The 27,541-nt window shown below is 34.7% G+C and overlaps 3 protein-coding genes across 4 annotated transcripts in view; 1 reads left to right on the top strand and 2 right to left on the bottom strand.

Annotated features, from left to right (window-relative positions):
* Positions 1–8,611, bottom strand: part of LOC110457393 (sodium- and chloride-dependent glycine transporter 1-like) — a 29,004-nt gene extending 20,393 nt beyond the window's left edge. The window contains exon 1 of the mRNA XM_021508648.1: positions 8,506–8,611. Within this exon, the coding sequence (XP_021364323.1) occupies positions 8,506–8,520 (15 nt within the window). The 5' untranslated portion in view covers positions 8,521–8,611. The remainder of the gene's footprint in view (positions 1–8,505) is intronic.
* A 7,363-nt stretch (positions 8,612–15,974) lies between these two features.
* On the bottom strand, positions 15,975–21,179 carry LOC110457395 (complement C1q-like protein 4). Of its 2 annotated transcripts, none has more exons than XM_021508650.1 (5): positions 21,098–21,179; positions 20,689–20,743; positions 20,040–20,245; positions 18,578–18,695; positions 15,975–16,181 (listed from the first exon to the last, which is right to left on the bottom strand). In XM_021508650.1, the coding sequence occupies exons 2-5, from the start codon at positions 20,741–20,743 to the stop codon at positions 16,039–16,041; spliced, it is 522 nt and encodes a 173-aa protein (XP_021364325.1). In that variant the 5' UTR covers positions 21,098–21,179; the 3' UTR covers positions 15,975–16,038. The 2 variants fall into 2 exon arrangements, with proteins under 2 accessions (XP_021364325.1, XP_021364326.1); XM_021508651.1 differs by having other exon boundaries at positions 21,088–21,156.
* LOC110457397 (complement C1q-like protein 4) lies at positions 21,170–25,034 on the top strand. The gene is made up of 5 exons (XM_021508652.1): positions 21,170–21,249; positions 22,487–22,569; positions 23,256–23,444; positions 24,161–24,319; positions 24,871–25,034. Exons 2-5 carry the CDS (start codon positions 22,503–22,505, stop codon positions 24,975–24,977), a joined length of 522 nt encoding a protein of 173 aa, XP_021364327.1. The 5' UTR covers positions 21,170–21,249; positions 22,487–22,502; the 3' UTR covers positions 24,978–25,034.
* Positions 25,035–27,541: the final 2,507 nt, after the last annotated feature.

Here is a 27,541-nt window from a genome sequence, read left to right as displayed (position 1 = left end):
ACTCTTTCAAATCGACAAATCAAAATGGATGAGAGTCAAAAACAAATGTGTATATTTAGATTACAATTAAGCAGACGATAACAGAGCAAAAGGTCAGAAAGAAGACTCCAATGTCTAAGCAACGTGGAAATGTTCGAGACTTTTATGTTTTTCTCAGCGATAAAATTCCATATATTTTGGGTGGACAGGTCAAGGTCACATAGAATGTCTCTCAGTTTTATTCGCAACCGACGACAGTCCAGGAATTCGGACAGATCCATTTCATCTTGATACCCCTGGATTAGGGCCGATTGGCTGGGATATAACCCACATTTTAGACACCCGCGACCTCAGGGGCTCAATGCCTGGGTCAATCAAACACTACTCGAAAGCAGGTAATTCTACGTACGTTTGCATCATCGATACACCGCGCCTTGCTCTCATGTGATAATGGGCATATTTTGTCCCAAATATTTAAAGATTAAATAAATATTTTATTGAACTCTCACACATTTGAAAAGATAAGCTATACATTTATATACACAAAAATATAATCAAAAATGTCCAATCTAAGTCTGTCTTAATAACATCATGAGATATTATTATAAATATACATTGAAATTCATTTAAAACGATACAAATCATGTTAATTTAAATTACGTATACAATTGTATTCCATAAAACCTGGTGCATTAAATAGTATTGCTTATTTCATACAATCTCTTCATATACTTAAATGTTGTCGCTCACATATCTTACGAGTTTTTAAAAACACCAGTAGATAATATAATATAATTTAATACTAATATATTTTATTCCAGATGATAGTTATCAATACATAATAGTCTCGATGAATTTTTGATGACAAGGTGACAAAGTCACAGAAAAGCTTAAAGCGGGCATCGCTAAATATTTCTCTAGAATTATGCATAAGACTTTCAGCAATTTTTCTGTTAATTTAATTTTTGTAGGATCAGAAATTATTGTCCTTCAGAATGATTAGGCACGACGCCTATGTAAGTCGTTTAGGACATGTGAAATGAAATTCCGGGTGTTCTATGAATGGAATAATTTTCAACATTAGCGAAATGAGAATAATTTATACGGTCAAATGGACAATTAAGAGTCAGTTTAGATGGTTTTATTGGCATCGTGAGATAAATTCCCATCTCGACGTATTATTTACAGATAACTATATTGACATAAGGTGGTGGTTGTCAATGAATGTTGTTATGGAGATAACAACTTGAACGCTTCACACTACTTAATCTCAATACATATTGACGGCGTGCATTATTCGGGTTATTTATTTGGGAGTGGAGAGGCATGTTCGAAAACTTTGTTTAAGGTACGAGGTGTTTTATCGACTACGTCACGGAAAAGTACCGACGTCCTGAAATATTTTGGTGACTGTGTTGGATTGTAAACAAATAAAAGGTAGGAAAAGTACCGAAGTAGGAGATCAACAAACACGTCAGACAAACGCAAGTGTCAACGAGGACAACGCACTGACATATCAAGTTTTATATCTATATGAATACACTCTAAGGTGTGTCATGTCATTGATAATAAAAATGACTGGAACTCTGCATTCATGTACATAAAGACAAATTACTTGTTACTGAGGGTTTAATCATTGTTTTATGTATATTTTTGAAGTCATGAATAACTACTATATCATTATTATTAATTTTTTTTTTATCTTTTTTTTTTTTTATATTTACTGTCATAGCATGTTTATTTTAAGATGTTAAAACAATATAAATCATATCTCAGTTTTAGGGGTTTTTGCTGAGCTTATTGAATTATGCTAAGTTGATTGACCATCTTTATTAGGGAAAATGATACTTATTGCATAGCACAGGTCCCTATAAAATGATCATCGGGAACGTATTCAAATTTCCCAAAAGGTTTGCTCGTGTTAAATTAATGCTTTCTGCCATAGTTTAGAATGTTATTTTTTGAACTAATGTATCCGCTTTTCCCTCTCAAGCGCCTTACTAATTTATGTAAAACATATGGGAAAAATCATGGTTGACTACAAACAGAGTTTGAAGTTGAATAAGAAGAGACAATTTTTCAATACATATTCACTTAAAAAATGAAACTTGTTATCCTTTAAACAATTAAAAGAACCAATACTTTTCTGTGTGCTTCCTTCGTCGCCTAATTACTTTAGACAATTGTATCCACTATTTAAAGGGGCTCAATAATGTTCGATATGAAATAAGAGTTTTAGTTTGGATGCGAAATCAAGAGTCGAAGAAAATTGCAGCTAAAACAACTTTGAACTCGATTTTGAATGCTATTTATCTAATGATGTATATTATGTAGGACACAACCATTCCAAATGTTGACCCAGCTGTTTAAACAAAGAGTTCGTGTATATCAATCATTTGTCTCGGCTCTCGAAAATTACAAATTACATTTGTATAATGAAAAATGGATATTGACTAAGTTAACAGACATGATACATATGGACTTTACATGTTCCGTATTTTTATTAAATTCATTTTTCTTATTTATTGTTTTTCATTGAACGTGTATACATATATGGACGAAAATTAACAATCGTTTGAAATAAAAAGACGTTACGTAATAGCTATTAAGTCCTATGTACATTGTAATTAACAAAATTAAATAATTTCTTTCTTTGTTTTTAGTTGTAAAAATAGAAAGAAGAAAAGGAAAAGCTGTCCAACGTTTAAACTATTGGCTGTTAATGTCGATACATACAGTAAACGTAGCATTTATCTTAGGAATTATTTGACATGCATTTGTATGCATTGGTACTGATATTGCATTTCATCTTTTTTGTAACGGCCCAATGTCAATCCTGGTCGAGCGTGATGTCTAGAGCGTTTTACAGACCCTGTCGGCCGTGAGGTGTAGAGCGTATGTTAGGCCTGGTCGCGAATCGGCCGTGAGATGCATCTAGCATTTGTCAGACCTGGGTCGGCCGTGAGATGTAAAGCGTTTGTCAGACCTTGTTGGCCGTGAGATGTAAAAAGTTTGTCAGACCTTGTTGGCCGTGAGATGTAAAACGTTTGTCAGACCTGGGTCGGCCGTGATATGTAAAACGTTTGTCAGACCTTGTTGGCCGTGAGATGTAAAGCGTTTGTCAGACTTTGTTGGCCGTGAAATGTAAAACATTTGTCAGACCTTGCTGGCCGTGAAATGTAAAACGTTTGTCAGACCTGGGTCGGCCGTGAAATGTAAAGCGTTTCTCAGACCTTGTTGGCCATGATATGTTAAGGGTGTGTCAGACCTTGTTGACCGTGGTATGTAAAACGCTTGTCAGACCTGGTTGGCAGTGAGATGTAGAGATGTAAAGCGTTTGTCAAACCTGGATGTCCGTGAGATGCAAATCGTTTGATGAACATGGTCGACCGTGATTTGCAGATTTTTTTTTTGTCAGAAACGGTCGCTGTGAGGTGTTTGTTTTGTTTGAGGTTTAACATCCTAGCAACAGCCAGGGCCATATACGGACGGGCGCCTAGGGAGACGCCACCTGAATAACAAAGTAGACAGATAAAAAAGAAGACAGGAAACATAGGACACAAAAAAAGTTCCCCTGTGTTGCTATGAAGTTAGCAGGTCGATTCTGCTTCTCTTTCCAAGTAGACAGCACAGAAGAAAACCCCTGATACTACAGGGGGCCCGCCACTAGTCACCTTTTTACGATACAAATTCAGTGGGGTCAAGCAGGTTTAGTCTTGATTTCCTTCCCTAGAAACAACCCCGATCGTTTGAACCCCGATGTACAAGAGTTCGATCGACTAATGTTTAGAGCGACTTATGTTGAGAACGACTTTTGTTGAGAGCGACTTATGTTGAGATCGACTTATGTAAGACCTTGAATAGGTCTTACATAATTTTATAGATATTGCTTAACACGGAACAGCTCATAGAAAAGTTATCATTTGCCGGCGTGTCTGTTTGTGTTGCATGAAATAATAGAAATAAAGTTTTTTTAAAAAGCAGTACACAGGAGAACAAAATTATACATTCCTAAGCAAATGTTAAAAACATCAGCAGATAAATACCTGATAGAAACTTTAACAAAATACTTGTTTACATATAAGATTTTACTTGTTTACGGTGCATGCTAACATGCTGAACATTCGATAACAATCTAAAGGGGCTTGTCAGTCAGTATTAATTGATAAGTTCTGCACAGAGTTTAAACAAACATACTAAAACCTCCGTCCAGGTCGTTTCGTGCTGTGTTTATACAGTGTATAGAGAACACATATCAGTGAGTGTAAAGGTTGGGATGTTGGGGTGATTGCTATGTGTTATAATAAATCATGTAAATAAGATATAAGTCGCACGAAGGCGTTTTCCAGTACAAAGATATACAGTTTATACAATCAATACAATTAGCATATACATTAATCAATACAGATTTTGAGGGATTGGCAAGAGCTGCCTTATCAGGCCGCTAATTACTAGTCCTATGCCACCTGGCTAATATATCCCCATGTGTGTATGCCTGCGTGTGTGCTGGGGATGTACTGTATAGTCTGGAGACCTATATATATAAGTTTATTAGATACCTACTAATAAATACGTTTTTGTTGTATATGCGATACGACACAATTGCTCTAACCCATATCAGCCCTCGCCGTATCACACCCCAAAATCCGTATCAGCCCCCGCCGTATCACACCCCAAAACCCATATCAGCCCGCAAAACCCATATCACACCCCTTTTGGAAAAAAAAAAGTTTTTCAATATTTCAAAAATAAAAATAAATCATAAGATAGTAGTTTTTATTAGTAAGTATGTAATAAACAGAATAAAACACGCCTTTTTCCATATCACACCCAGTATCAACCCTCGACCAATATCAACCCCCGGGCCTTCGGCCCTTGGGCTGATATTGCAGTCTCGTGAGCTGTTTTGTATTTGTGAAGTCAGTGATCGGTACCGCATTTCAAATCCTTCATTGTCTTGCATATTGCGTCATAATGACACGCATCTGTTCTACGTAATATTATGAAAATGTTCTTGTCATTCTGCTGGTTTTCAGTATCTGTTTAATCAATTTAATCCGTATTTTTACTTCATTGCATTGATGATATATACATTGTATATACATCATATGGACGGTATTATATTATGATAATGTTGACTTTGCCTTTCGATAAGCTTCAAATTTCTATCAGGGCGAACTGTAAGCTGACCAGTGCCACACAGTTTCTCTGTGTTGTATAATATGTAAAGTAAATAAGGGTCAATTTTCAAATCAAAGGGTTCGCAGTTTTACCTTGCCTCGATATGTATAGTCAATTTAAACCTTCACCCCCAGATATTTTATATTTGACGTTTAATAACATAAGCAGCATTTATATACATGAAGAAATACACGATAAAACGATAAAAAAATCTTACGAGAGCATATATATCATTGATACGGTTTGGTAAGAAAGGATTATTGTGGAATATAGCCATGAAATATAAATCGAGTGGACCAAACAAATCTACCCCTCCCATTTCCCCTGTAGTTATCAACTCAAGTTATACTTAACAATGCTCTCGTGAGTTGTCATAAATCCCATTCAGAAACAAATGACATCTCAATAGGCCGTAAATATGATGTATTGACCTGTTGATACAATGGAGCCGAAGTACGTTACGTACATCATCGCAAGCTATACCGGATAACACAAGGCCAAACAGGTGATATACGAAAAACAAATATAAAACAGGCGATTTGCTGATGAGTTTACTAAAATTAATTTTCCATAGAGAAAGGCTGGGTAAACCATTACAGTGTGGTAGGTTAAGAAGGTGTAATTATTATAAAAACAGCCAAACTTAAGGACCGCCTGTTTCACCTTTCTACACCTTCGACCTGTCTATATATATAACTACATGTACTACCTGTTTCCAGCTACCACCTGCCTATATCTACCACCTGCTTTTATCTACAACCTGCCTATATCTACCACCTGCTTTTATCTACAACCTGCCTATATCTACCATCTGCCTATATCTACAACCTGCCTATATCTACCACCTGCCTATATCTACCACCTGCATATATCTACAACCTGCCTATATCTACCACCTGCCTATTTCTACCACCTCCATATATCTACAACCTACATATATCTACAACCTGTATAATTATATCTGCCACCTGTCCCACCTGCCTATATCTATCAGCTGTATACATCAACCACCTGCCTATATCTACCACCTGCCTATATATAGCACCTGCCTATATCTTCCACCTGCATATATATATCTAATCACTTGTCTATATCTACCACCTTTCTATATCTACCACCTGTCTATATCTACCACCTGCCTATATATACCACCTGCCTATAACTACCACCTGCATAGGCGGATGGTGAAGCTGTTTAAAGGACGTGTTCCACGCTCCCGTATACGTGCTGTATGTAACCGTGACAGCCTATCCGCATCTAAGGAGCTGACCGACCTTAGGGCGTGATCTGGACGGGCAAGGTCATTTTGAATCACCGAGGGCCCGGTAAGCTGGAGACTTCCCCCCTCAAGACGACCGAACACGGGCTCTACCCGTGAAAGGGAGTCTATAAACCCATCAACCAACCAACCAACCAATCTACCACCTGCATATATATAACACCTGCCTATATCTACCACCTGCCTATCTATACCTCCTGCCTATACCAACCACCTGCATATATATATATATATCTAACCACTTGTCTATATCTACCACCTGCCTATATCTACCACCTGTCTATATCTACCAACTTTATATATCTATCACCTGTCTATATCTACCACCTGTCTATATCTACCACCTATTTCTATCTTCCATTTGGCTCTAACCACCACCCGTCTATAACTACATCTACCACATTTGTATGTCTACTACCTGTCTATAACTACCACCTGTCTATAACCACCACATGTATACAACTATCACCTGTATATAACTACCACCTGTCTATAACAACAACAACCTGTATATAACTATCACCTGTCTACATCTACCTCCTATTGATATAAGCTGGAGACTTCTAACTAGCACCTGTCTATAACTACCACCTGTCTATAACCACCACATGTATATAACTACCACCAGATATAACTACCATCTGTCTATAACAACAACATGTCTATAACTATCACCTGTCTACATCTACGTCCTATTGATATATGCACCCTGTCTATAACTAGCACCTGTCTATAACTACCACCTGTCTATATCTACCACCTATTGATATCTGCACCCTGTCTCTAACCATCATTTGTCTAAAACTCCCATTTGTCTATAACTTCCACCTGTCTATAACTACCTTCTGTCTATAACTTCCACCTGTCTATAACTTCCACCTGTCTATAACTACCATCTGTATATTACTACCGCCTGTCTTTATCTACCACCTGTTTATATAACTACCATCTGTCTATTACTACCGCCTGTCTTTATCTACCACCTGTATATATAACTAACATCTGTATATTACTACCATCTGTATATTACTACCATCTGTCTATAACTACCATCTATCTTTTACTACCATCTCTCTTTAACTACCACTTGTCTATAACTACTGCCGGTCTATAACTACCACCTGTTTATAACTACCATCTCTCTTTAACTACCACTTGTCTATAACTACTGCCGGTCTATAACTACCATCTGTCTATAACTACCACCTGTATATAACTACCACCTCTCTTTCACTACCACTTGTCTTTTACTACCGCCTGTCTATATCTACCACCTGTTTATAATTATATATGTTTTAGCCTTCCATATATTTATCACTTCTACGTGTCTTTAACTACCAAATGTCTTTTACAACTACCTCTGTATTCCATCCACCTGCAAACATATACCTATCTAAAACTACCACCTTTATATAATCACATGTCAACAATTACATCACTTCAATAACTAACACCTATATATAGTCACCACCTGTCTTTAACTACCATCAGCCTATATCTATAACATGTCTATAACTACCATTAGCCTATATCTATAACATGTATATAGCTACCATCTGTCTGTAACTACCAACTGTTTATATATTTCACATGTCTATAATTACCACATGTCTATACCTACCATCAGCCTATATCTATAACATTTTGATAGCTACCATCTGTCTGTAACTACCAAATGTTTATATCTTTCACATGTCTATAATTACCACATGTCTATAACTACCATCTGTCTGTAACTACCACCTGCCAATAAGAAGCTCTTTCTATATGTACCTCAACTATTTACGTCTGGAATATGACAAACAATACCCTCGGTTTCTTTAAAAAAATGCAATCGTGAACCAATCTAACAATATTACAAAGTAGATTGATGTTTTGATAATTAGAAACATAACGCACTCCAAGTATTTTTATTTTGAAACAAACTAAATATGGAAGCAGAAGGGTTATCGATTTTTAGATAACATTGTTTGTATGTTTGCAAATGAAGGTCAACGGAAAAGTAGGAATACACTATTCTATTTTAAAGTTCATGACATAATGTAAAAATGCTGCTTATGACATACCTTTTTTTCTCCCATTTTCCCCTTGAGCAATATTTTCAAACGCCTCCTTGCGTTTCACGGGCCGAACTTGGCTTCCCTCTTAGAAATGTAAACAACAATTTTGGCGCATGCGTGTGTGTGTATGTTTTACTCCATCTTTTTATCTGTGGGTCAACAAGACTATCTGAATAGATGGGAAGACCAGGTGAAATATTGAAAGGATAAGACTATTTGTCTGTTTGATCGGTGCCATATTCATGTTTGTTCTAATGATTGACAAACGATTGATAGGGGATATTGACCATATTTATCTATATCTTATCAAAATGTCAATTTCCTATTTGACCAGTAATTGAAATGGTCAGCCCGGCTACAATCTGTTCACAAATAGAGTGGCTATTCAGTTCTATTGACAGCTTGATAAATTATCAAAGAGGATTACAAGTTTCAGTTTCGTTAAGTAATGGGAGAGGACGGTTCTCTTTTGATTTTAATCGCAACAGATTCCAAATTAAAACTTAAATAGCGTACTAATATCACCTTGTACATTTCTTATTCGTGAATGATTTATTGAATTTAATCGCTGAACGGTGGACACTTATAACTTTCCAATACCAAATTCAATGGGGCACAAATTTCTTAAATACCTTCTTGATAAAATTTCCAATACTGATTTTAATCGTCTTGATGTGAATGTCCAATTTTCAAATGGATATTATATTGGAGACGTTCGAATGTCAACTAAAACGATTATTCTATTTTTTGTTGGGAATTACATTGTTTTGGCTTAGACGAATACTATTTCTGATACTATCGTAGTTTGTACATGTATGGTGTCCAGTTGGATAATGCATTTCGTGTATAGAATAGCTAAGATTATGTTTTATATGACATGAGTTATTTATTTTATTTAAGCGAGGCTCTGCCAAAGTGTTTCATAAATCCCATATAAAATGAAATCAAAATTGTGATTTTTTTTTTTGCATAATCACAAAGTATTTAAATATCCGCTCAAACTGTGTTATTTTTAATCCTCTGGTTGTGCATATTGACATAGTTGTATTTACTCTACATCCGATAGTCATGAGATGCAAGAGATGATCAAACATCTAATTATTTACCTTTTAAGCTTTATTCAAATTTCCATATTCGTATAAATCATATTAATAACTGAAACCGGCCTATTCTTTTGAGAACTGCTCAGTTGTATATGTTAATTATAGCTTTTTATATTTATATAATGCATGTAAAATATCCACCATCACAAAAAAACCATAATTGTATTATATCCGATGTCGAAACTAATAATATAGGCACAGTTGATGTATGACATTTTCTACCGGGTTTTGTACGCATGTCACGCGATACAAGGCATTGTACTTCCGATTAGCACCGATAGTCTGACGTCAGCCACAACAAAAAGCCGAAACACTGGTGTGGGGTTCCTTGCTACAATTCCGACGTCTTGATGCAAGACTGTAAACGTTTCTCCCTTTTCCATCGAAAATTACCAATCTCTCCGATGAACAAGGCATAATACAGATTGAGTTTCATACTATAAGGATACATGTCCCAAAATGCACCATAGATCCAATGTCTGAATTCATAAGATGAATAAAATAGTCAGTATCAGGGAATGGTCTATAACTCGTTCGGTAAACTATTGGACACCTGATACTAACTTATACACATTGGGGAATTGTTTAACCCTTCTCTTGTATTAAACTTCGGATTTATATCATTGTTCAAACGTTGTTATATATGTCAATGATGTAACGTCTATAACAAATAACATTTCCATATCTTTTTGAGGGATGACACTGGTCACTGTCACGAGACATTACAGGGGAAATAAAGATAGTTTTCATTTTATCACACGTTTACTTTATTTCATGCTGAAGTGGCGAGAAAATAGATCAGGATTAAGAGTTTAGTTATACTTAAAATCTAGTCTGAAGATTCCTAAGGAGTAAACCGAAAAGTCTAGCCATGTAATAAAGGGGTAACATTAAGGTTATCTGAAGGAACATGACAAAGTGTCCAGCCATAAAACTAAGGAGTTTCAATGGAGGTTATCCGAAAAAGTACGAACAGGATTCTAGCCTTTCCACGAAAGGGTAGCAATGAAGGATAGCGCAATATGATTGCGGTACAGATTTAGTAACTGTTGCTGAATATAATACACACAAAAATATATTAAATAAATATATGATCAATATTTATATTTTTGATGTACGATATTTAATGAGACATTAGAACAAACAATCTCGAAGTTAAAAAACAGTATGTTATCTTTGGAACTTTGACACCGCTGGCATACTTTTGAAAACATTTACGTTACTACAAACAACCTATATACTGTTTTCTTACAAGGAACAGATAGGGACATTCACGACCGTGCTATTTAACAAACCGACATCCTGTCAAACCTGTTATCAATAGAGACACACCGAAAGGAGAAGACTGGATATCCGAGCCATGCTTTTGTAAGAGGGACACAACATCAACTTTGATATCTTCAATGTCGGCGTAACTGAGAAGAGAAAAAATAAACTTTTAGTATCCTCGACATTCCCGTAGCTGGGGGCATCGACGAAAATGCAGCGTCACCAGGTTTGAAGGACCATTTCCATATCAAAGAGTATTTTTATTTTCCTTCATGCAATTTTCATTTCAACATAAAAAAGTAAATTTTCACAAAAAAGCAAAACAACAACCCCCCCCCCCAAAAAAAAAACCCCAACCTTCCCCACATTGACTTATTTGCGATAAACAAATCAATAACTGATCAAAGTAAACTTTCATATCATTCTTCGAATATCAAAATCAAACACAACGAGGTTCATATTTTGATTCTGTGTAATATGTTTACTCATCCACCCCTCCCTCGACATTGTTACAAATGGTAAGGGGTCAGGATTGTTCCCTTCATCTGGACGTGTAACAGGCTAGCAATCTCTTTGACATCAGTACCAGGGACTGGTTTGTTTTATGTACAGTTCACAGAGTAAGACAGACATGTTGCGGTCGTTGCCGGTTGACACCTTCCATGGCATCATAAAGTTGTTTGAGGGATCTACAAAAAGTTAAAACACAAATAAGACGAGTGAGCTTATGTGTTGTAGTGCATATCTTTTACGTTTGTTTGTTTGTTTGGGGATTGCCGAACTCGCTACAGCTTAACTCAAATGAAGACGGAGCATTTTACAGATATGGCGACTCCTTAAATCACTTTTCACCACTTACTTCATTTTTGATAATGAAACAACAGTTGTTGGTCATACCACGTGACAAAAAAGTAACAAGGTAAAATAATTTCCCAAAATTTAGATAATATGATTTGAAAATAAGGCAACCTTAAAAACATATCTAAAAAATAAACCGGCTTCGAAAAGACATGTTGTGTATGAGTCGCATTTGTATCGTTGGCCTAAACAGGTTTTACAGGTACAGTGTAAATATCACATTACGTCTGTCCTATTTACCCATGATAATACCCCTCCAAATCAATGTAAATAACACATATATGCCGGTAGTCTAGAGCGGCCGTTTATTCAATATGCATGATATCTATTAAACTATGTACAAATCATTTCAAATTTTGACTCCTCCATGTCATCTGGACAATCATACATGTATTACATTACAGGTAACCACCTCCACGACATCCACGGTTAACAAGAGCTGTCGGAGAACAGCATAGCTCGCCTATGTATGTTATTATAATACTGCAACTATCAATAGAAACACATGTATAGTATAATGTTGATATAGTGCCTGTAATTTTATTTGCCACCTCACTTAACACCAGGATATTTCAAGGACTGTAGAAACATCTATGTGAAGTGATTGTTAAGAAATTAACAAAGACCAATATTTTATGGTCCAAGTTTTTGGACCATAAAATATGAAAATATGGTTCAACACATTGCTTACACTCAATACAAATACTTCAACATTATCATAGACAACATCCTATTGATGGTGGTGGTCCAACACTACCCATCAACTTGCACAAAAACTTGAACCTCAAATTAAACTAAGTCCAACTGAGCTGTTTTTTGGGCCATAAAATATGAAAATATTGCCCAGAACATTGCTAACACTCCATATAAACGCTTCAACCTTATAATAGACAACAGCGTATTGATGGTGGCTGTCCAACACTTCACAAAAAAACTTGCCCAAAAACTTTAACCTCAAATGTTACTAAGTCCAATTAAGCTTTTTTTGGGCCATAAACTATGAAAATATGGTCCAGCACATTGCTTACACTCGATATAAATGACTTAAACTCATAATAGACAACTGTGTATTGAGTGTGATGATCGACGCCGGGGTGACTACATTAGCCCCCCTATTCTTCGAATAGGCGAGCTAAAAACCAGAGAAATAAAACTTAATAAGCCACAAAATCTCTGGAAAACCTTATGATGTCCTAGATCATCTATGGTAACAACTTCAATACTGATTCACTAAACAATAGTTGTAGAAATCTTTTAAAAAACTTAGAATTTTTTTAATCGACCGTATTCTTTGGCGTCTCAGGCTAGAGTGCCTCGCCGCCCTATTCGAACCAACCACGTATACATCCGCCCTGTCACACGTACATCTCGTGCACCTTACTTTTCACCGACCGATTCAATCACTTTGCATTCCCACTTTCACCTGTATAATTCGCAATAAATATTCATTATTCTATTAGTAAATGAAACGTACAAACCATTATTAACTGCTATACTACGAAACGCAGTAAAATTTAAATATTTTATCATTGTAAACAATTCGAAAAATGATTAGAATAGTTTCAAAAAACATTTGTGTAACACTCTAATTTTATATACATAAATGGAATGACATGGAAATAAGCCATTGATGGCTTACTGTCTACAGACTGAAAAACGAAAATAAGACTACCCCGAAAAAAGGCCGACGTCGAAAATAAGCCTGGGATTCCTTACTAAAAAAAGGAAATAGGTCGCATCTTATTACCGAGATTTAAGGGTAGTTACATACTCGTCAGATTTCCCAATAGGTACTGTGTGTGGATAAATATATTGATATTTCACTTGTGAAACCGATGATTCGCAAAATTCAAGCTAATAAAGAACTTGACCTTGAAGATTCATTATGGATTTCTTTTGTACTTAATGGAAAACAAAAAGATCAAAAGTATGTACGATTGGAACGTAATCAATGAGATTTACGTTGGTTAAACAATCTGTGATATTTGTTGGTATCTGGCAAAGGTTAACGTAGTGTTTATTCATCTTCTGACAAGGGGTATCATATATAAATCTACTTATTCGTACTTCTTATTTAAATTATTACCCTCACAAATAAGTAGATAGGTAAATGTATGAATGGTAATTTTATATTCCATTGGTTGTTATCCTTTCCTTTGCATTTAAACCATTTCTTTTTACAAAATGCTATGCTCCATTCTCCAAATTCCCAAACAAACTGCCTGTTTTGAAGAACTTACCACAATTTCACTTATCAGTTTTGTTTGTGATTAAATTGTCCGTCAAATAAAAGTGACCACAGCAGTTTTAACAGTTAAAAACGTCGCATTTAATGAAATATAATATGGTCACCAAGACTGACTGTCAATGATCTTATAATAAAGAAAAGACATTTTGATATGGGATCTTTACCGTTGCTTTATGCGTGTCACTATCCATAACCTTTGTCAACTAATGTGTACATTACTGTGTGGTGATGATTTATACCATGTATTGTTCGTCGAGAACGTTAAAACAGGCACTAGTCAAATATTTATCACAGTGCATACATTCTGGGTGGAATGAAGTAGAAATTGCACAACTGCAGAGATAATTTTGTTGATGTTCAAGTTAGGAAGTGCCTCCTTCAAACGAGTAAGATTGTTTGGCTCGCCAGGCCTGTTTAACTCTCTGTCGTTGTTTAGCCTAGCAGGGCAGATTGTAATGTTAGTATTTGTTGCATAACGTTTTATCTATTTCATTGTAACAGAAGTCATACAATTTGACATTTTTAGCACTTACTGATAAGAAAGATTAATAGAATGTTCCCCTACCTTGGGAGTGTGACTGAGAAATCTTCAACCACCGGAGTGATTTATTTGGTTGTTTAACCTGAAAATCTGCCGAGGTGTCAGGCAACCAAATATTCCTCCCGTGAGATGGGGACACTCTGTTAAACTTTTAAAGTAGGGTATGATTGTTTTTCTCCTATTATTCAAGCACAATAGTTTGCAGCTTTTACATTCTTGTTTAATATTTTCCCCCTGATGCGCACGACCTCTCTCGTCAAGTGCTGGCAATTTGTGACGATGTATCGGATTGTTCGCGTGACGTCATACTACTACATTTCCACGTTTTACAGTATCTGTCACACTCTAGGGGGATACAAACAAAATCTTGAACAGTTCTTGTTACATGTATTTTTATCGAAAACGGAATACAATACAGCTGTTTTTGATTAAGCTGCTGCATCATGGGAAATAATGTAATCTGTAATGGATATAGGTGTGCATTTACTGCTGCACACTGTCTGTGCTATTAAATTGAAGCTATACTTTGTTTATTATTACAAATACCCATCGGCAGCTCCATACAATGGATCAATCAATAGTTTTCTGATAACTGTATGCTTAAGTTAGCATAGAAGTTTTCTTTCCGCATTTGTGGAGCTTAAAGTATACATACAGTAATATCAGGTAGAACAAAAGAAAAACATTGATGCTTCTTATTTAACTTATTTAATACACAGCTCCCTCTAGTGTATATACACGGGGGTATTCATTCTACTTTCCCATGTCTTTGTCGGTGGGCAAATTATCTTAACTACATATACAACATCACAACTTGAACATGTAAAACTCCTTTCCTTAAAACCAGCACACCACCCTACCTAGCACACGGGTGTGTGCAACTTCGACATCTGTCTGTGACCGTGTTACCTCACGTTTGATTGGTTCAAAGGAAATCCAATGGTCAGGTTATGACCTCACATGTTATGATGATCCCTTAAATTTATCCTAAAATAACACCATTCATACCTTTTGTGCAATTATGTTATACTGGGATTCTTATCTAAAATATTTCGGCGAAAAGCAATTTCTGTTTGTCGAGTAAACTTTATCGGGGTACATGTACTTGACAGAGGTGAAACGAGTTCACCGGTGATTTATCTTAACCGGGTAACTTGTACCCTGGGTATTATGGTATGGATTAAGCTGAATGTCAACACTGTTACGCTGTCGGATTAAATCACCAGTTCAAAGAGAAATACATTAAAAAAAATCTTCATCTCCTAAAAAAGTCCACGAAGATAGTCTGAGATTAAATAAGCATTACTAGGCAACACTATAGAGTTTTGTTTTTACTTTTATCTCTTTTTTAAATTTTATATAACGACGTATAACGATTACAAATCGATATCATATCATTGTAAGAGACCATGTGTCTTAAAACTTACATTGGAGAAAAAAGAACATGACACATTTGTTTTCAATAAAATAAGAATACTTGTTTTATTTGAGGTAACGATACGCACAACATTATGACATCATCACTTTCCGTTGCCAGGTATTTCCTCGAAGACTGGGGAGATCATATAGCCCGAGAATGTGCAGTAGACCTCATCATTGGCCCCGTACAGATTTGTGGCGTAACCGTAGGCAGGGTCGACAGCTTGGATATACACCTCGTCACCTAGGCAATAGGAAATTAGAAACATTAATCTAGACTTACATAACGCAGATTATCACATTTGGCCATTTAGGTGAAAGCAGTTTGCATCACGGCTCGTAAACCAAAACTTACATAATTATTTAGTTATGATTCTGCCTATTTGGGTGTTTTTGTCGCGATTTTATGTCCTTGAAACAAACTTATGTCATGGAGTAATAAGAGTCAATCGCCAAGTCGGGGAGTTGCAAAGACGTTAACATTAAAATCAATAAAAAATTCTTTAGGCTAGGCCCGGTTAATAAATTTAAAATTTAAAAGCTATGAAAAGAAGAAAACTAGTGTTGTTCACTGTCTATTTTATATTTTGTTTTCATATATCAATGCAGATTCACTGGAACTACGGCTACTCTTGACTACACGTAACATCGTAGCAACCCGCTTCGATTGTTTTTGTCTTCTGACAATAACATTTAAACATTATTTATGTAAATGTAAGGATTGCCTTTCATTTCGACGGCGTATATGGTAGTTTGAACGAAGCTGGTAACAAACATGTTCTTAATGGAGAGCTAACGCGTACCATAAAATATGTTCGTTACCAACTGCGTTCATACATGTATTACCGTATACGCCGTTAAAATGAAGATCAATCCTTATTCATACATGGATTTATTGACGAGCTTACAGGTCATATCATGACTAGTAATACAAACGTTACGTCCTTCTTTTTCACATTTAGGTATATCGATGAAATGTTGTTTCAAAATACGTGTAACAAGAATTTCATTGACTACATCGATCTATATACCGTCCAGAGCTGTCAATCGACATAACGGTTTCTTCTACTTTCTTTACTTTCAACTCCATACACAGGAATAAGTTGCTACTAAACTGTGCGGTAACAGAGACGATTTTGATTATCTGATCTTAAAAATCTTGACCCCCTTTCCCCCTCCCCCATTTCGTTATGCTTCCTCTGCCTACATTGTTTACACGTCCCAAATGATTCGGTATTCAAGAGCTTCGTCCTAATATCATGCATTCCTTGTTAAATATCGACTGATGATGGATACACTCACAACAAAGGGTCTCTAAAAATGGAGATTGATGAAGGTTAGGGATAAATTGTATTATTGTCAACATAATAACAAAAGAAATTATGCTGTTCCTTTTTGTGATATGCAGGTCTCATTTTTAATTATGCCAATTACTGTGCCTTGTTGTTTTGTTTTCACTACTGAAATGAATTGATTGAATTCAACGCCAACATTTGAACTGCGATGAAAAGTCCCTGCCAACCATTAGTTGCAGTTAATGCAAACAGAGTACAGTTACAATGTAATTCTAAAAAGGTATTGTCAAACTATGGTTGTACAGTGTAAAGGGCTTTCCAGCGTTTTACTGCATTTTCTCTTCCTTTTCTATAATTATAAACATGATTGCAGACAAATCGAATGAAACCTGGTGACTTCAATATATAACTTTATTCTTACACTTAAGATATGATATGCGGATTGCAATTAAATACATGTATTACTTATGTATTACTTATATCGGAAACCGTTACCGTCGTTTTTCTTTTAATAATCGAAATATTCCATCCTGTATGAACGATTATTATGTTAAAGTCATATTTTCAGTGGCACAATGAACGATATTTAGAATTATGCAAGAACACTACTTTTATTTCAAGTTGATACTCATGTTATACCTTATGTATCGCTCGCGCCACGTGATTAATACATAGTTAAGTCGAAAAGAGTTACTTCCCTCCCACCAAGACATTCAGAAAGACAGCTTTAAATCTCTATCGGATTTTGATTGTAGAAATGTGTATTTCAATTACAGCGTTAAGGAAACAAATATATACGCATGTGTTCCCAGTCACATCCCTTTCAGTGTATATCAATGACTTTCATTGCATCTGTTTGACATTCAAGTGCGAATCATCTGTAAATTTGCGGTACAGAATGTTTTGAGTGTTTTAGAGCGTATGTACACCGACTGTTATTGAATACGATTTACCAGGACATAACACTGCTTGCAAGATTAATCTAGTCTATGAACGGAAACCTACAGATCGGGATCTGTAAATTGTGCGTTGATACATTGTACATATGTAGAATGGTTGTTTGATTGCAGTGTGTCATTTCTGCGCATTATTTGGTTGATTTTTGGTGTTTGCAAAAATCTTAAACTATTAAAGATATATATTAACAAATATGTAGTTGCTTGTTTTGTGTACATCGGTGGTGACTGTGTGATGCTCTGTTTTAAACCTCACTTTTCATTGATATATATATGTTTTGATCATACTTACTACACATCGTACATGTAACTCAAGCTATAAACCACGTTAGTTCAGTTTAGCGTTTATGTATGCATTTCTCTGTTGATACATTAAGCCCGATTAATACCTTTGGATAGATGTAAGATGACTGAGTTCCCGGTGGAGGCGTAGTCGTTCGAGGTGTGTCCGTAAGTGGATGCCACGTACTCAAAATTCTTGTAAAGCTGAAGCCATGCCGCCTTGTTCTACAAGAAACAAAACAAAACAAAACTGAATTTGCTTTAAAATTAATTAATGAATATAAGATGTAAAATGCGCGAACCTGTCTTAAAATAACACACTATTGAACATAACAAAATACCAAGCATCTACTTTATTACTCACAATCAAGCTGTCGTGCCTTACTTAATATCATATTACCATTATATTCTTTAACTTCAAGCATAGCATATTAACAGCGTATCGTCTTGTTTGTAAATTTAAATTCCAATTTGATCTTCATCCACATTCGACATGCCACACCACAGACTATAAGTCTTACCCAACATCTATATTGTATTACTCCATCACTTAATGTTAAGCTTAACACAGTCTATAAGGATTTAAACAAACTAGAAATCGTATAACCTAATCGCTGCATTTAATCTAAACACAGACCATAATACTTACCCTAAATCTGTATTTAATTACTATATTACTTCATGTTAATCTAAACACAAACTATAATACTTACCCTTAATCTCCATTTATTTACTATATTACTTCATGTGAATCTAAACACAGGCTATAATACTTACCCTAAATCTATATTTAATTACTATATTACTTAATGTGAATCTAAACACAGACTATAATACTTACCATAAATCTATATTTAATTACTATATTACTTCATGTGAATCTAAACACAGACTATGATACTTACCCTAAATCTATATTTATTTACTATATTACTTCATGTTAATCTAAACACAGACTATAATACTTACCCTAAATCTATATTTAATTACTATATTACTTCATGTGAATCTAAACACAGACTATAATACTGGCAACATTACAATAATTAATAATGTACAAATAATTTGACTAAAAATTCAAATATTAATTCTAAATTCTAGTTACTTCCCTTTAACCATGTATTATAATGTTGTACTATAATTACGGTCTGTGGGTAATAACTTTATTTTAGTTGCTCGCAAACTATTTGATTAATTATGATAACTTATAACTGATACAGATTTAATATTGTAAAGAGAGATATATTTTGTTTCTGATTATGTTTGCCTTTCATTTAACTACTTTATAAACTTCAAACTTTCAGATGATCCTTTTTCTATTTTTCTTAAATATTTCAATTTGATTCAAAACTGTATTAAAATTGTTACCTCATTGTCAATTTTAAATTTTCATGTTGTTTCTGTTCAAATGTGCCTTCTTCGTATCGTTATTATCGGTGATTAACAAAATAAGAATTGCAACATAACGATCGAACTATTCTGTGAGTTAATTCACAAATCTCATTATTTGAATGATTATTAATTGTATCAATCGATTTCAAAATTCGAACTGTTGACAGTCTAGTTTACCTGATGTGCGACGGAATGGAACTGGAACACGTATATTCCGGCGGTGGGACATACGAATGTTCCGGTGTTACTATGGTAACTGCTGCCGATGTTTGTGTATATCCGGTCGTACAATACTCGTTCTGTATGAGTCAGCGTTAACATGTTCGTCAGACCCGCAGAAAAGGCCACTTCTCCCGGCTGATCTCCCGATGATGCCCTGTCCTCTACACGATGAAGAATATTAAGTTTGAAGGGTGCGTAGAATAGTGTGGAAAATGAAAATGGTTCTGTCATGATTTGAACAATTAACAACTACATACCACTAAGTACAAGACAACGGACAATGGCGATGCATTTTCTGCTGAATTGTAACTCTTATATTTAGACAAATTAATGTGGTATATTAAATAACTACAAATGAAAAGTAAGGAAACACCTTTATAAAGTAAATGAATGAAATATGTCGTTTGATTTACGCGCATTGAATTGTATTATGTCTTGTAAATAATGAAGATTCATTGAACAAAATATTTGTATATGCAAAAAAATACATATTCATATTTAGACTACGTCAAATGCACATTAACACTAAAAACAGAAGACATGAAAAGACACCAAAACTAAAGGAGAGACAACATAAATTGTACATCAAACACCGACAGCTTACCACCATTTGCTGAGGCTACAGCCAAAAGGCAAACACAAATAATCTTCTGAAGCATCTGCAATTATATTAAATAAGACATTTTGAGAAATATCTTGTGTTTGTTACTAAGAATATTTTTATAGTATTATGATCACACTTTGTACAATACTTTTTGCTGCGCCGTTTACTTATCTACCTCCGAGTTAGATTGAGATACAAATTGTACCAATAGTTCATACAGATACACTTTATAACTGAACTGGCAAATAATGACTAGTATATGCAATATGGATTATTATCTGAGAGCGTTTGATACCTGATTCTTATTCTAATTGATAATTGCAAACACTCATAAATAAAGCATGTATTCAAATTCAGTAATTTGCAAACTTGTGAAAAAAGTTAGATATATAAACATACATTTTTATACCTTTAAATTTGGTCCGTTCGTAAGCTGAACTTCTGTGACGGTATGGCTATCTTTACTATGTTGACATGGCCTCCTATCGCCCAGCTGTACAATTCACACGACCCATGACTTACGCACCGGTTTTTATCGGTCCATAATACTTTCTACTCCAGGTAAGTTCTCCACTATTTTGGAATATGGTGTTGCTAAAATATAAAAAAAACATTGCATCTGTTCATGAAAACAAAATACTTATACTAATTAAACTAATTGTGTATTCAATTGTATATTGTCGTAGGAGGCGACAAAAATGGCCCCCTACAGCATCGGGTTCGTTTTCGGATTCTATTTAGTCTACACGGAAGAAATCAAAACTGATCTGCTTAATCATTTCAACATTTTAGACATCTACCCTTTCCTTTCGCTCTTACTACTTTTCTGGCGGTGTCCCCTTAAGCACCAACGGCAAACGACTAGCTGATGCGAAAACTTTTAATCCTGAACAAAACAAAGTTATGAATTAATTATGCTTATGAGTTTAGACAGCTCATATGTATACCTATCTATGTACTAAGCAAAGATAACAGTCGGTACCGAAACACATACATTATAACAATAAGATGAACATGTTATTTCTTCTCTAGTAATATATATATACTGTGAATACGTATTTCACTATATGTTTTATTACTAATATTGTTTATAAATATGCTGATACCTTACACCTGATAACTGATATTTATATCAATACGGAATAGCTGCTTAAAACCCCGTGTAAAACATGATAACGAGGAGCATGTATATGGTAGATTTTTGCTTATAATTAAGTTTGATCCTGGTACAGAAAACATGAGTTCATTTGTCATAATACATAGGCTGACTTGAACTAATTGAGCTCAAGAATGTCCATATCAAACTGCGAAGTGACTGTATCAAATGAGGAGTTCGTTAGAGTTTATGCGCTTTTCTAACCAAGACCGTTTTGCGAATCTTGTGAAAAACAAGTTTTTCTATGTCTTTTTGCTTGTTTTAAAACTTACAACCCAGCAGTTATTCCTCTAAATCTCCTTCCTCATGTTACATATCTTTGAAATTAAAGAAAAATAATAATAACAAGAAGAATAAATTCACATCAATTTTCTACAACTTTGGAAATATTGCATGACAAAAAAAGGCAAGCGGTTAGCTGTTTGACCGGGTTAATGCATAACAAGACCTATTCACTTGATTGTCGAGTACTTGTCCTGTGAACAATGCGGATCCATTCTGTTGTTGTGGTTCTTTGGATATACATTAACATCTTTATAATGTTTGAACCTATTTACAGCTGGAAAACGGATCACAAACTGTCATGTGACAAAGGGTTCTACACAACAATGAATCTAGTAAAACTATTTTGTGATTTTTCAGGCATCATCCGAACACGATGATTTGTAAGGCAGCAGTCGCGTTTCTTGCGTGTCTTGTGTGTGCGGAAAGTTTCACACCCTTAAGTAAGTCACGCTGTCCAACTTTCAGGTACCTATACACACATGAACTGGAACCATGTTACATTGTAATCAGTTTGGTTTGTCTATCACAACTGAAATGTTGAAAAATACTTTCACATATGTTGAAATTCAAAGCCAAATATTCCTGCAAATACGGATTGAAACATATAAACCAGGGACAGTCATGACCAAATCCGATTTCGTTGAATATTAAAACATCCATTAGGTATCAAGTGTATTTTAAAATGGAAACTAACGATTATTTCTAAAGATAAATGAGTGAAAATGATCAAGAAAACAATTACCACAGAGACAAACTACCTGAAAGGATTTATTGTGACTTTTGGGAGAAAAAAATAGCACGTCTCTTTTGTCTGAAAGCTTTAGATTATGAAACAGACATTTTAAAAAGAAATACAAGTTTCATTATGACATACTCAACCTTTCACCCACCGCCAAACAAACATAAAGCGAGAGCCAAACGTGACTTCTGTATTGGTGTTGGTCACGCTCATATTACTACTCATTTCGGTCCATGGACTGCTGACCTTACTAGTATATCTATATTCAAATCCATCAAATTATGTATATGATTCAAGACACTTCCAATTGTTGTCAATTACTCAGATAATTTGAAGTACTAACTCAACGAATCGTTTTTTTATTTATTTTTTTATCTAATATTACAGATATCCCAAATTATTTTCCACCACCTTCTCGGAGAGCTGGCGGCAGCAGTAATACAGTTGTTGCATTTTCTGCCGGACTTACCAATACGACTCAGTCACATGTTGCCACCAACGTAACGTATGACAGAGTGTTTGTGAACGGAGGAAACGGGTACAACAACCAAACAGGAGTCTTCAAGGCCCCTCTTGGTAAGTTACACAGGGATACAAATCAGATGGTATCGTAGATGGGGGATCGTTTCTGCAGTTTGTCTGAATCCGTTTGCTGTTTAGTAGACAGCACCATTTAATTATCTAGTTGTTTACGTGTCTATTACTTAAATAAACTTTCACTCAAAAGTTTAATCCCTCATATGTTCATAACTGTAGAAAGTTTAAATGAAAAATAAATGTTTCAGGATTTGAAATGACTTCCCCAAACCAAAAAAAAAAAATAATGTATAATACAAAAATAATTTCAGAAGGTATGGTATTTTCTAAAATTTAACATATTATCACATTTTTATTTTAAAAAATCCTGATCATGCATCTAACAAACGTGTCAAAAAGTCAATGTCTGCTGTTTGCAGGTCTTTTTTACGATATTTGTTTTTTCAAATTATCACATCGGTGGCCATTTTGAAAATGTGTAGTTCCTGCGCCTAACGAAATGTCACCAACGAAAATGTGACCTTTTTGACACTTGATTGATCACTTTAGTAGTCATTGTGTCGCCATTTTCAATTGCAGCAAGTTTATTTTTGCTGTGCAATCTTATAATGTTCAGTGTTATGAAAATAGTATTCAACAAGTTGGAAAATTATACATTATCGGTATTCGAAACACACTATCCTTTCCCGTTACAACAGCAACAGTTGGAATACGAACTAATGAACCAATTGATAGAGTATACTTTTAACATACAGGCGGGACCTACGTGTTCATGTTCCACGCTCTTTCCCAATCCAACCAGCCACTCCGGCTTGATCTCTACCATAACCTTGATTACATAGCAACGGGATATGCGCACGCAGTTCATGATTACGCCACGTCAAGCAATGCTGTCGTCCTAACCATTGATAGAGGTAATGTTGTGATGTAACAGCAGAGCTTTATAATTACCAAACGAAATTCAAATAAGATGAATTGAAAGTTTTTTTCTCAAAATGTAAATTCAGCTGTGTATGATGATGAAAAGATAAAAAGGTTTTCTTATCCCTTATCTATCATGCGATTATGCATCGTCTTTGCTTTTTCGAATATATGTATATGCGTTTTTGTCATAAAGATTTAATGATATTACATGCTTACTCTATGACGCCACACATACATGTATTATGCACATCTATAGCACGCTTTGTCATTGGCTGCTTAATAAATTACAAACGTAACAATACGTTAAATTGCCCACAGAACAAATCTACAGATCTTTTCAACCGACATTACTGACAAAGTACAATGTACTTCAACCGAAGAGGTTGACCTAAGCTTGATGTCTCGTTTGTCCATTGTAACGTCACATTCAGTAGGTTCTGATAGTACATGTGTATCGTGATTTTACGTCCGTTTCTACAAACAAAAGTCCTTTAAGAATAAATACATATAAATTCTTACGTTATTTTTATGAACGTTACAGGAGATGCTGTGTATATCCAGGCCAGGGGAGATAACTTTGTGTACGGTCAGCCCGACGAAGTATATTCAACTTTCAACGGTTTTCTTCTGTTTCCATCAAATTCATGATTGCTATATTGGAAATGTCCCCAAAGCTTCAAATACAGCTTATTAAACCTTGCTTACCTATAAATCATTCTGTTTATTTATTTTTTGATTATAATGCATCAGTTAATGATTTCCTTTTTATACTCATATTTTATGTAAATTATTTAAATACATCAACTATTGAAAGTCTCCTTATAATGGTACTTCTACAATGTTGCAAATAAATGAGTGAATTTTAAAATAAGATTGTGAAAATTAAAAAACGATAGTTGTAAATTTCTGTTGAAACTGACAACCTGCAAATGTAAGTTAATAAAGTTTTCAGCAGAAATTCAAAGTGGCAAAATTACCATACTGTCTTATCTCCCTTTAAGTGTAAAATCCCTAAGAAATCATCGTTTTTAGATATCAGTTTATATTATAAAATAGATAAATATACATAAACTCATATAGCATTATTCTTATTTCTGAGACTAAAATTGCAATTAATTTACGCGTAAGTTCACAAACTAATTAAATATTCTAGTCATCTCGTTCAGATATTAGACATATAAGTTATGTACACGTTGTACTATTCAAGTGAGTAAAAATGATTTCATCTGCTAATATTGGCTTCACTTTATAAACATATCTTTTTCTGAAACATATATCTATTACAAACCTTGTTCTGATGTTGATATAAACAAAATGTTTTACAATGCATCTTTCCAATGTCAAATTGAACTAATTTCTGTGCAATCAAAATATGATTATTCACACTCAGTTCATCTTCACAATAGCATATTACATATTTGACAACCAATTAGTATGCTATTGATGTATTCTTTTAACCGCTTTAATCTTTTTGTTTATAGTCTGATGTATTAATTTTTTTGGATGTCTTATTTTACGCCGTTTTTGCGCCTAAACGACTTACATTGCTGAAGGGCTGTAAAACAATACAAAACATAACAGACCTATGTCTGTAATAAATATGTTGTGTAGCATGAGTGCGAGTTAATTGAGATCGATAATCGACATAACACATACCGGGACGAGGTTGAGGTGTTAGCCGCAATACCAATATCAACGATTAACATAAAAGATGCTCTATACTACTGTAGAATCTTTCATTTTCGTGGAGTTAAAATTTTGTGGTTTTCATATACAAGCCTGTTTCAAGGACATTATATTTCACTGATTTTTGATTTTCTTCTATCGATATCAAACCAAATTCATGTTTTTGTGGGGATTTAATTTCCGTGGATTTTTGTTATCCACGAATTAAACAAAATTTAATGTCCAACGAAAATTTATGATTTTACAGTATTTGTAATACGAGCAAATAAGTAATAACGCATAACGAATTCATCTTAAATACGTGTGGTCAAGTGAATTAATACAAAACAATCTGAATAAATCTAGTGAGAAAAATATATGTTGTAGTTGTTCATGTAAACTCCTTATTTATTATATAAACCCATGTTTTAAAACGTGTTAAGTAATATGCTAATTGCAAGGACGTTTACGTATATGTTTATGTATGGAACATATTTCTAGATATATTATAAGTTTTAGTTTAGTCCCCTCCGCCACCTTAAGCCCCACCCCATATACATACTCCTGTCTTAATAGTAAATGTATCCTATCAACAGTAAGTATCAATTTTGGCTACTAAGAACGACAACTCCTGCTGACATAGACTAAGAAGCAAACACTAGCCTGACACTTTCCTTGCACACTATTCTCTATCGATCGCTGTGTCTGGTTCCTTCTCTGTTATATAAAGACATTTGGCTTTTATGCACCGTCTGATAACAAACTGATCCCTTAAATACTTAATCGATTTTCAAATGAAGATAAACCTTTTACAAATTAAATATACCACAACCTTTCAATGAAAGTATGTGTTAGTGTCGTTAACATTCATTGGTTGCCAAGGTTTGACAGTCGTAAGCATTAAGTGTGTTAACGTGTTTTATTTACGACGTAATCAAATGACTATCTAACAGATATCACTTAGTTTCAACAATTGTAAATCAAAACTTAGTAGCAGATGCAGTATGCCAAAAAGAAATTGCACTGTACCGTAAAGATGTTTCGTCTAAGGACCCATTAGTGATACTAGGGGGCAAAAAGTGGAAAACTTAATTGGTCTTAACTACTTTTGAAACAAACAGGCAGGTGCTTAAAAAACACATAATTATGTTGATTTCAAATATCAGAGAGTATTGGTTAGTTTTAGTTTTATACAAGGAAAATAATAGCACATTAGCAACTTAAAAGATACATGAATGCACAAGTATTACTATTGCCGCCTAGGACTCGTTTTTCATGGTTTTGGAGCATTTCCTGCTATCCTTTTTGCTCTTTTCACATAGGGCGTGAAACAGTGAACTGTTTGCCAAAGAACTGAAACATGCGCAAATAATATGCACGTTATATTTTCCCGGTAACTAATCATAAAGTTGCTTCCATGAATTATTGTATCCGGGTTTGCTAAATTCTCCACCTTAAACATTAAGATGGTTTCATTTGCGTACGTTGATAATAAAATATGATTGTCTTAACAGTATAGCATTGTTACATAACATTAAAAAATCGTT

This window comes from Mizuhopecten yessoensis, unplaced genomic scaffold (assembly GCF_002113885.1).
Source record: "Mizuhopecten yessoensis strain PY_sf001 unplaced genomic scaffold, ASM211388v2 scaffold9117, whole genome shotgun sequence".
NCBI classification, from domain to species: Eukaryota; Metazoa; Mollusca; class Bivalvia; order Pectinida; family Pectinidae; genus Mizuhopecten; species Mizuhopecten yessoensis.
The sequence above is the reverse complement of the archived record's forward strand: the minus strand, read 5'-3'. Positions and strand labels throughout refer to the sequence as shown.